The 12,340-nt window shown below is 40.0% G+C and overlaps 1 protein-coding gene across 1 annotated transcript in view; it reads left to right on the plus strand.

Moving 5' to 3' along the window:
* Window positions 1-11,535: 11,535 nt before the first annotated feature.
* Window positions 11,536-12,340, plus strand: part of TTC27 (tetratricopeptide repeat domain 27) — a 106,172-nt gene continuing 105,367 nt past the window's right edge. The window contains exon 1 of the mRNA XM_070727120.1: window positions 11,536-11,781. Coding sequence (XP_070583221.1) covers window positions 11,691-11,781 — 91 coding nt within the window. The 5' untranslated portion in view covers window positions 11,536-11,690. The remainder of the gene's footprint in view (window positions 11,782-12,340) is intronic.

A 12,340-nucleotide genomic window follows, 5' to 3' on the forward strand; every position in this document is an offset into this window, starting at 1 on the left:
ATAATTATTTTTGTTACATTTCTATCTTTATAATTTCTATAATCTTGGCATATGTTACACCACTCTAAAACCACCTAATCCGCTAGTTTTGCACCACCCCAAGAGGCGGGGTGGCACAATGGTTAGAATGCAGCACTGCAGGCTACTTCAGCTAACTGGTAGCTGTAGTTCAGCAGTTAAAACCTCACCACTTAAGGTTGACTCAGCCTTCCATCCTTCCGAGGTGGATAAAATGAGGAGTCAGATTGCTGAGGGCAATATGTTGATTCTGTAAACAGTTTAGAGAGGGCTGTAAAAGCACTATGAAGTGGTATATTAGTCTAAATGCTATTGCTATTGCCTCCTGGGTCAACCACCAATTGATTCAATTTTTATTCTTAAAACATTGCTATGACTTAATTTTACTAGCTAATTATTATTTCTTGTGCCTCATAATTTTAGGCCTAATTGCTTTGTGCTGACCCCAGAGACAGAGATAGTTGGACTGTATTTAGGCATGTTTCTTTAAGATATTGCATTAGGGGAAATGTAGTGAAATTGCACTCTGAGTAATGTAGTTTTACATGTGACCACATTTGTGTATTCCTATTGGCTATGACTCAGGATGAGGGGTAATTGGAGAGAACATTCCAGCAGGTCTTTTGTCGTCACTCACTAAGCCAGCCAGCATGTAGATGCTACATCTAGAGCCGGGGTCAATTCAACCTCTTTTTACCTGCATAATGGGAAAGATTATACTGCAGAAAAATCGCATCATAACTGTGAGTTGTTATTATTATTATTATTATTATTATTATTATTATTATTATTATTTATTAAATTTGTATGCCTGTAATAAAATGATCTGGGATACCTCATTGTGCTGAGTTATCTGACTGGGAAAAGTTGAGCTTGTACCAGAACATGGTTCCTATCTTCTTAGTATCTTTACTTATCTTTGGTTCCCCCCCCCCATTACAACCAGTTCCAGACACCCAATGAATAATCCACCTTGTATTTTTCAACTTATCTCAAAATCTCAAACTTCTATTTTAAGTTGCTTCCTCCAATTCCAATATTTTCCTCCTAGTCGCTTTTTGTCACCACAAAACCCAGCGTAATTATCATAAGTTTCATCATGCTCAATTTGTCCATTCAGAATGCCTTTTTTTCTACCACTGTAAATTCAACTATATTTATCACTCTGATTGCTCTTTTCTATTTCCTTTTTTTCTTCCTTGTTTTTTTGTTCATTAATTTCATCTTTATTGTCATTATTTTTCTTTAATTCCTCATTATCATTATTGTTGTCCTCTAGATCTTTTTCTTTTCTTTTCCCACTCCAAATCCCCAAAAACGTCTTTTTAGATTCTCTCGAATACATTTTATAACTAGACGAGTCTCTTTCAAAATTGCCATCAATTCTTCATAGTCATTTGTCTCGGTATCAAAATTCACAATTTTTTGCAACTAATGCAGCTGCTAACAATTGTTGTTTCGCAGCCTTTTTAGTTGTCTTCTTTTAAAAGAAATGCTACCTGTACAGCACTTAGGTTGCTCCAAATCCCTCTGATCTTTTGGGCTCCAAATCCCTTTGATCTTTTGGTATTGAAGTTAAGTAAATCCAAAATATCTTTTAGTACAATAACAAATTAGTCATAGTTCTGTATTTTGCAAATATCAAAGTTGTTTTTCTTATTCAAGGCCAACAGCTGTCAAGGAGTCCATTAAAATTTTAAGTCCTCCAACCAGTATATGTCACTCAGTGCTCTCCAAATTTTTCCCCCTATTCCAGTATTCATATGTATTTTAAATCAATTCTATCCAAAAAAAGTATCCTTATTTCATCTTCTTTGCAAAGTTTTTAAATAGTCACAACAAATTTAATGAGGTTCTGAGTCCCCAAAGGATTCGCATAGATTTTGATTCCACTTTTTAAAAATTTCTCTATGGTTCCCAGTTGGCTAGATAGCCACTTTTGACATTTCCAGTCCTTTTGTTCCCCTTTAAGTCTTTCCGAACAGTCCCTTTTAGACTTCTATTGGCAATAAACACTCATCAGCTTTGTATTTTCTATCCTCTCCAGCACATAATCTTATCTGCCAGGTGACATCACTCTTCAAGTAAACAATCTGTCCATTTGTGGCTGCGGCAGCTAGGATGGTGATTCATTTCCCAGCTGCCACTGGTTGGGAGCTCTTGTTGGCTCCCTAGGGGGTTTGCCACCCCTCCCAGGAAATCCAATGGTGTCTTCCTTCTTCACCACCACTCCAGGGTGCTTCTGACCTGGTTCTCAACGAACCAGGTTCCCCAAGTGGCATTGGTATCTGGATTCCTCGGTCCTTGTTGCCGCGGCATTTGGCCATGCCCCTCTCCCTAAAGATTTTTTTTTCCAGATTTAATATGGTTACATTGAATGTAATTAATTTGTTATTGAATTTCTCTTATTATTGTTTATAGTGTAGCCTGTAACTGTTTGTAGTGTAATATTTTGAATAATCAAATAACAGTTTGCATTATTTTAATTACTGTATTATGTTGTTGTTGTATAAGGTCCACATTTGTCCTGAACATCATGTTAAATCTGTTCTTGGTTTTTAAATGAACAACTATGGAGAGGGGCGGCATACAAATCTAATAAATAAACAAATAAATAAATTAGACATATTATTTAATTGATTTCCCCCATTTTATTCTTGGTTATTTTGAGCTTTTTTAAAAAATTAAATGGAAAGATCTGGTGGGGAGTCTGAATTGGATCCCTGGACAGCATTTACCACTAAGAAGTAGAAATATGGCATGACGGGCATTGGATCTTCAAAGGCCATCTATGTCCTGATTACCTACAGAATAATGTGGTGCTGCATTTTGAAGTAAACCATGAGACCTTCTCCCAGGTTCCAGAGGGTTTGATACCTCTTGGTAGGGAAGATTTGAGTGCCGTTGGATTGATGGTCACCATTCTGGAAGGGTTTTTGCTTTTTTTTGCCTGGGATGTTTGAATTTACTTCCCAAAAGGTATTGGGCTGGTTATGGGAGGTTTAGGTTGGCAGCTGATAGTATAGGGCTAGCTAAGGATTACAAGCTCCATAATCAGGTTTTATGGTAGAGCAGTGGTTCTCAACCTGGGAATCTGGACCCCTTTGGGGGGTCAAATGATCATTTCACAGGAGTCATCTAAGACCATGGGAAAAGACAAATTTCACATGGTTTTAGGAACTAAAGTTTTTATTCTGGCGCCTTATAACATATTTTTACAATCCAGCCAGGTGTTTACAGTGATGGTGTCCTTTTGACCTTCCCACCAATCAGCTTAAAGCTCTGTTGGGAATTTGGGCTTTAGACTTATGGTTGGGGGTCACCACAACATGAGGAACTGTATTAAGGGGTTGCGGCATTAGAAAGGCTGAGAACCACTGTGGAAGAGGCTTTCTGTGCCATTGAAATCACTCTGGAGACTAGCTTGCATAATTCCATTTGCTTGACCCTTTTCCCCCCCAAAAATAATTTATTTATTAAATTAATAAAAAAGGGGGGGAAATATAAACAGGAAAAGAAGAGGGGAGAGGGGAAAATAGTAGAATTATTACATAAAGAATTTTGTGTCAATAATCTATTTCTCAAACTATGTAGGTAAAAGGTATCCTTATGCTTGACCCTTTTAATGGAGTCTAGAAATGCAATTTGGCTGAGGCTCTGGAATAAGGGGTGGGTGGATCTGGACTAGAGCACTTACTCAATTGCACAAGAGCAGCCTCACCCCACCCAGATCCATTGCAGTCCTTTTGTTTACTGAGGAACCCAAAGAGATGAAGCAGCAGAGACACTGCTGGAAGGAAACTGATTGAGAGTTTGGGCAGATTGGTAAGAGTACACATTCAAGCTTATATAGAGCAATTCAAGCAGCAAAAAGGAGGTGTCTGCTGCTGTTATTTCATCTACTGAATGTGGCCCAGCAGGTCGTTTCCTCAAGAGAAACATGATTGCTGAGACCATCTGAAAGCTGTTGGAATGAAGTTTCACAGCGATTTGGTGGATAAAAAGATCAGATACAAAAGGAGTTTGATTCCAGCTAGACAGTATCAATGAAGCCTTTGAGGGGTCTGCTCTACAATTTTCTATTTGGATTTCTGCCTCGCCTGTAAGATGAGAGCAGGTTAGACTTGATCAAGAATGAATACGTTTTGAGTGACAGTGTGTTTCTCTCTCCTGTAAAAAAGGTGGCACATCATTTTTCCCATTCAAGAAGATTTCCTTTATTTTTGGATACCTTTAGATCTGCCTCCAACGTTCTTTTCTAAGAAAGATTGTAGAGAAGGCACTGGTTCTCCAACTCCAGAGAAGAAGTAGATAATTTGAACTCATGGCTGTCAGGTTTCAGGAAAGGATATAGCATAGAAATGGCATTAGTTGCCCTATGCTATGATCAATAAAGAGACCAGGATTGAGAGACTGCAACTCTTCCTACTCTCCTTGACTTTTCAGTGGCTTGCAATATCATCAACCATGGTAAGCTTCTAAGGATTTAGGTGGTGGAAATCAGGGATGGGCTACTGCCTGGATGGGGGGGAAACGCAGTGGGGTAGCGAAAATGGAGCTCCACCCCAGAGCACCCAATTTGTACTGAAAGATGTTGAAAGAAAATGCAGGGTGTCCTACATAAGCCACACCCGCAGTGTGGTAGTAAAAATTTTGGTAGCCCTTCACTGGTGGAGATAGATATTGTCTCAAAGGTTCTCCTGGTTCCTTCAGTTGGCAATGGGAATGAGGATCCATCTAGAGACTTTTACTCTGTGAAATGCTTCAGACATCTGTCCCATCTCCACTTCTCTTCGCTTCAGCCGCAACAATACACAAGTACACAATCGATTCAAACTAAATGTAAACTGCTCCAAACTCGACTGCAGAAAATATGACTTCAGCAACAGAGTGTTCAATGCCTGGAATGCACTACCTGACTCTGTGGTTTCTTCCCCAAACCCCAGAAACTTTAACCTTAGAGGTCGACCTACAGTCGACCTCACACTGTCCCTAAGAGGTTTTAAAGGGCATGCATAAGTACACCATTGTGCCCACCATCCCTGTCCTACTGTCCTATTGTCTAATTTACCTGTACCTACTTTGTTAATGTTTATGTTTATATCAATACTTACTACCTTGTACATGCTTGACAAATAAATAAATTAAATAAAATAAAATAAAATACATGATGCTGTTAGGGGAGGTTATTCACCAGTACATGGTTCAGTACCACCCCAGGCCAAACTTGTGATGTAGTAGAAATACTAGTCCAGGGCCAGGAAACTATCAAGGTCTAGATGGAAAAGAACAGACAGAGTGGCTTCGTGTTTGTGGGCCAAACAACTCCAGAAAAATACCAATTTGGATTCTGAATGGACATCTACAGTATTTCCTCATTCATGAATGGTTAACCATCTAGAGGTAAAGACTCGTAGCTTCTGCTTGATGAGTAAATATATGATGTGAGTTTTGCACATTCTCATATTTTTGTAACCGCTAACAATTGCTTACACATTACTCCCAATTGGATTATTGTATTCTATATTTTGCTGCCTTGAGGACCATGTGGAAGCTGTAGCAGGTATAGAATTGAGTGGCCTGGCTATGATTGGAGCATCCCAGTATAACAGGGTAACCTGGCTGCTTCAGGACTGCATTGGTTGCCAGTTGGCTTCTATGTATAATTTAAGGTGCTGACTAAATTTTAAGGTCCTGCATGGATTTGGTTATCTAAGAGATCATCTTCTCCTATATTTATCTGCCAGACTAAGAGGCTCAAATCCTTCCAAGTTCCATTTTTGTGAGACTGGCATCTGATGAGATTATATTAAGGCTGGTTGACTGGTGTACTATAGGGTTCCTGCTTGGGCAGGGGGTTGAACTTGATGGCCTTCATGGTCCCTTTCAACTCTAACAATCAATCAATCAATCAATCAATCAATCAATCAATAAAAGGCTCTTTCATGTTTGCCTTTTTCTCACACACAATTTTAGTCTCTTGGCCTTTTTGAATGTTTATTTATTATTTATTGATTGATTAGATTTGTATGCCGCCTCTCTCCGTAGACACGGGGTGGCTCACAATAACAAAGACAATATAAGAACAAATCTAATAATTTAAAAAACACTAAAAACCCCATTATTAAAAGCAAACATACACACAAACATACCATGTACTTCCTCCCTCCTGGAATCTGGACTACTGTATATTCTATCGCAACCATGATGTATGTATCAAGAGGTGGAACCTGTGTCAGGATGTCACTTTGATGAAAACATTTGATGAAAACATGTTGCAGATACCTCTGTATGCGAAGTTCTGTTTTTTGTGTTAAAATTGCTACATAGACAGCAGCCACAATACTGAGTTTATGTGATTTAAATTAACTGATTTCAGTTGGCTCCAGCTGTAGTGCTTTAAGGCGGTTTCTAATGTCCAGTACCATAGTTCTAGCAACAATAATGTTTCCTTGGCCGCATGTAACAGATGCTCTGATTCCTTTGCCCCTGTGAGACCTTCCTTTGGTAATGGAGAGGGAGTGGGCTAGGAAATAATTATGCTCTTTCATGCTGTCTCCAAAGACAGGAGATGGAATGTTATAGTCTTTCCAAATAACAACAACTATTGAGGGCTGGGTGAATTTTCCTGCCTGAGGCAAAAAACAACCAAGATATACATACAACTGCAGAAACAGAGCAGACAGGCTTTTGACTAGGGCTCAATACTGAAAACACTGGACAAGGTTTGGAATTATAGAACAGGCCACATGGTGCATATACTGTAGACCAGTGTCAAAAATGTACCCCAAACTTTCCCCCATCTGCTGGAAGTGCCGGAAAAAACCGGGCACCTATTATCACATGTGGTGGACGTGTCCATCAGCTAAACAATTCTGGGGGGAAATTAGAAATATGATAGAAGGAATTATAGGAAAGGAAATATTTACAAAACCAGAATTGTTTTTACTTGAAATATTCAGGCAAAATTTCTCAAAGAACGACAGACATGTAATACTGCATACTACAACAGCGGCAAGAATTACATATGCTCAATGCTGGAAAGTGGAACTCACACCAACGATATATAATGTGATAGCTAAAATCTACCAGATAGTGGAAATGACTAAATTGACTTACGAACTACAGGATAAGGACATGGAGGACTTTCACAAAAGTTGGGACAGATGGTATATCTGGGTTGCAAAAAACAAATTAAAATAAAATGAAAAGAAATTAGGAACCCCAAATCCAAATCTAGAGACAATAAACTTAATTAATATCAACAAATATTAACAAATTATAGCACTATTATACCATTGAAGAAAAAAAAGGATATATGATTGATATAATAACAAGGAAATTATAAGATTGTATTTATGTATTAAATATATAACAATTGTTAAAAGGAAGATTTTCCTTTGTAAACTAGATGCAAGCTGCACGTAAATTACATACTCTTTGGGTAGTGCAAATCGTAAATAATGATACCAAATATGCTTTATTTCTTTTTTTCCTTATCTTCTTCTTCTTTCTTTTTCTTCTCTCTTTTTTTCATTTCTTTCTTATGTGTACATATTGTCATCATGTTGTTTCTTGTTGTGTATTTTTAATGTAGATATTTAATAAAATCTTTTTCAAAAAAAAAAAAAAGACCAGTGATGGCGAACCTTTTTTTCCTTGGGTGCATGCGCAAGTGCCCACACCCATAATTCAATGCCTGTGGAGGGCAAAAACAGCTTCCCTCACCCCCCGCCGGCCCTCTGGAGGCTGAAATGGCCTATCTCCAACTTCTGGTGGGCCCAGTAGGCTCATGTTTCACTCTCCTCAGGCTCCTCAGGCTTCCCTGGAGCCGGGGGGGGTGGAGGGTAAAAATGCCTTCCCCCATCCCCCTGAAGGCTCTCTGGAAGCCAAAAACGCCCTCCAGAGCCTCCGTGTGAGTCAAAAATTATCTGGCCAACACACACATGCACATTGGAGCTGAGCTAGGACAACGTCTCGTATGCCAGCAGATATGGCTTCACGTGCCACCTGTGGCACCCGTGGCATAGGTTCGCTATCACTGATATAGACAGTTCTGTTTCCCTCATTTCTCATCACCAGTAGCTGCTTCTCAACATCTGCAAGAGCCCGGCCCTGTTTTCTCTCAACATCCAAGAGTAGATTTGCCATCTATATATTAGTAAACTGGTTCATGAATGCCTAGCAACCAAGCAGACTAATTCTATTTCTCATTATAATTGATTTCAAATTGTATATTCAACATAGAAAGATAGCAATAAATCATAATTGATTTAATTTAATCAGCCACGATATGAAAATTTTTGTTCAGAGTTACTTCTTTCATCTCTGAGAAATCATAACTATATTGCCAGGTGACTGGGGGAAAAAAGCAAATATTTATATTTTCAAAAACGGGAGGAAAAAGTTCTCACATTCAGGTAATTCAAGCTGGTTAGCTTAATATTAATATCATTCATCCATCTGTGAAGCAAATTATTAAACAGTCAATTTTTGAGCATTAAAAAAAGAATGTAACACTTGGCAAGAGCCAATATCGGGAATAAATTGTACAAAACCAACCTGAACATTTATAACAGAATGAACTGTTTAACTATCAGAATGCAGTAGCCTATTTTTAGCAAAATATTAAACATCTCCCATGAGATCCTAGTAAAAAAAAACAATAAAAAGTGGGCTGTGTTGTGGTTGGCTCTGGCCCAGCTCCTGCCCCAAGGAATGTGGAGGTGGATGCAGGGGAAATATCAACATGTCATAGGCCTGTTTTATTGACGACAGAGTCAGGTAGTGCAGTTTCCTCGGACGAAGAAGGTGGGGGTGACTTGGAGGAGGGGGGCTTGGCACACAGCCCAGGAAGCCAATCTCCCTTATCTTCAGTTGATTTGGATGAGGAAGTGTTAGACCCACGCAGGCGCAGACTTATGCATAGAAGAGATCAATTGAGGAAATATTACAGGAGATAAGAGAGGCCACCTATGTTTGGGTGGGGCTCCAGTAATTAGAGCTGCTGATATAAATAGCCGCATGCTGGCTTGGGCCGTTGTGGAAGATTATCTGATCCTTGTTTCTTCAGGACTGTGCCTTGCTGTTTGTTGATTTTTCACAACTTTGAAACCAAAGCAGAGCAAAGTATTTCACTTCGTAGAAGAAGGAGGGCTGTGACGTTTCTTCACAGCTGCTAGCTAAGTACTTAAGGATTGATTAAGGGGATTGTACAGACTACCAGGTTGTTTTGGGACAAGTGCGCTTTGCAATACAAAAAGGGTGCTTTGTTTCTTTTGAATTTTTGTGATAAAGAACATTGTTTTTGAACTTTCAAGTGTGTGTGTGCCTGAAATTTGTACACTTGAATTTTTGGGAGGCTCCTACCATAGAGCCCGGCAGAACAGGCTGTATTATTAAAGACCATTAAAGACATTGTGCCCAAAGAGCGTACATACAGTTTCATGTCAAGATGAAGAGTAGCATCAAATAAATCTTCTTTCTATGAATGCTATTCAAAATTCATAAATTGTTTGGACCTGGGTTAGAAAATATTATTATCAACTTTGCAGATCAAAGAAAGAGAGAGACAGAGATAGTTAAGAAGATATTCACAAATAACCATGGAAAACATTATCAAGATTCAGGAGGGTATTTATTTTGGTAAGAAAGTTAAAATCAAAAGATTGGGGTCAGAGGAATCACACAGGGCAACAATACATGTGAAAAGGATCTGGTGCTTAACACGAGCCAGAAATGTAATCAAGAGCAGAAATGTAACGCAGCTACTAACAATGCAAATTCAAATTTTGATTGTACCAACAAAAGTACGTCAAGATCAAAAATTATACTTCCCCTCTATTCAATGTTAGATTGTACCCATGATATTGTATCCAGTTCTGTTTAGGGAGGACATTGACAAATGACAATATATCCAAAGTTGATAAGAGTCCTGAAATAAACAAGAAAAATTGAGGAATGCTTGAAGGCATAGGTATGTTTAGTCTGAAAAGGAGAGGGCTATGGGAAGACATAGTCACTCTGAAGAATCCAAAAGGCTTCAGGTTTTGTGTGTGTGTGTGTTTTATTTTATTTATTTGTTTTGGTGGTATACAAAGATAGAATAATATTTATCTACATGATATTAGTAAAAGAGAAGCATTAGAACAGGGGCTGGAACTTCCCCTAGGCCATTACAAGTTATGTATGGTATGTTTGTGTGTATGTTTGGTTTTTATAATAAGGGTTTTTAGTTGTTTTGTTAAATTGGATTGTTATGTGTTGTTTTTTATCATTGTTGTTAGCCGCCCCGAGTCTGCGGAGAGGAGCGGCATACAAATCCAATAAATAAATAACCTTATGCATGTTCCCTCTGTGCGTGTTTGAGAGAGAGAGGGGTGGAGGGAGGGAGGGAGGGAGGACTTTCCCAATGATATTAGCAAGAGTCACTGGACACTCTGATGCATATTCATTTATTAAATGAATCCACTGGAGCCCTTACTGAAGACTGAATACATTTCCCATAATTTTATGCATTCAGACATACTACTGAGTTATCAATTGCTGCTACTATAGGCCACTGCATATTCCTGTTAGAAAAACAATACAGCAGAGTATTATACAGTAATACCTATCCTACGAGATATAAATGAATAAATAAATAAATAAACATTCTGCACGCGCGCACACACACAAACACACAGAATGTTTGTTTATCTATTTATTTATTTATTTGATTTGAGTTGTCTGACAGCCTATACATACATACGTACATACATACTGCTCAAAAAATAAAGGGAACACTTAAATAACACATCATAGAATGATCTGAATGAATGAAATATTCTCACTGGATACTTGGTTCTGTACAAAGTTGAATGTGCACAACAGCATGTGAAATTGTCAATCAGTGTTGCTTCCTAAGTGGGCAGTTTGATTTCACAGATGTTTGATTTACTTGGAGTTATATTGTGTTGTTTAAGTGTTCCCTTTATTTTTTTGAGCAGTGTGTATGTATGTATGTATGTATGTATGTATGTATGTATGTATGTATGTATGTATGTATGTATGTATGTATAGGCTGCCAGACATCTGAGGCCAGAAGAACATTCAGAGCAGTAGAGAAGCGAGCACTCTGCAAAGCCAGGGCTGCAATTTACCGGTACTGGGGACGCAAATATCCCAAGCGGAATACCCTGAAAAGTTGTTGAGGGCTGTGGAGCTGCCTATATACCAACAGGAGAAGCGTATTAGAAAGGCAGAAGCAGATAATAAAGGGTGGTGGTGGTTAGGAAGCGAGGTACGTGCCGGCGCGCTTCCAAAGAGAAACAGCACCGCAGGGCTGTGTAAACGAGGAAGCGACGACGCTGCTCCAGAGCAAGGCGGGAGTCCGGGGTCGCCGGGGAGGCTCGCCTTTCTTTCGGAGGAAACACGCAGGAAAGCAGTCCGGCAAAAAAAAAAAAAAAAAAGCGGCGCCTGCCCCGCAAGCTCTTCCGCCAGGGGCTGCTCGGGGTTGCCACGGAGGAGCCTCCTTCTCCCAGGGAGCTTAGCGCGGCTTGGCATGGCGGCTCCCAGCAGTCGCTGGCCGCACATGGGTTTTTGCCTCACGTAGGCGCGTGGTTTTTCCCCCCCTCTCTATCTCTGCCTCTCCGCCTCCTTCCCCTTTCCAGGCATCGAATAACAAGGGGAAGATGCGGGCGCTGGAGCGGGTGTTACTCCGGGGCTTCCCCAGCGCGGCGGAATCCCCGCGGTGGAAACAGAGCGAGGCTGCTACGGCGGCAGGTAAGCCGGGTCGGGCACCTTCCTTTGCTGGCTCGCGCTGCCCGCTTGCTTGCTTGCCGCGGGGGCTTCTCCGCAGCCGCTCTGGCTTTCGGCAGAAGGGAGAGAAGGGAGGGCGGGCCTTTCTTCTTCCTATTCCCCCCCCCCATACCTCCTCCCGTTCACTCTTTCCATGGTGCCACTTTGGATTTGGATGCACCCTGCCGAGGCAAAGATGTTTCTGTGGCTTCTTAATAAAAGGCAGCGAGTCCGTCGGGAAAACTAACCCCCCCACCCGCATCCCTGAAAGTTGGGAAGATTGAGGAGATAGAACGGGGATGGGGATAGGTGCCGTACAGGTGCAGGTCTGGATTGTTGATTCTAGCTAGGCAGATATTTTGCTTGTGTGTGTGTACATACATACACATATATGCTAATAAAACATATATTCAGTTCCTTCTCTCTCCCTCTCTCTGTGTGTGTGAGAGTGTATACAGTACAGTATATATATATATATATACAGTATACACATACACACACAGAGGGAGGGGGGAGGAATTTAATAATAATAATAATAATAATA

This window comes from Erythrolamprus reginae, chromosome 1, assembly GCF_031021105.1.
Source record: "Erythrolamprus reginae isolate rEryReg1 chromosome 1, rEryReg1.hap1, whole genome shotgun sequence".
NCBI lineage: Eukaryota > Metazoa > Chordata > Lepidosauria > Squamata > Dipsadidae > Erythrolamprus > Erythrolamprus reginae.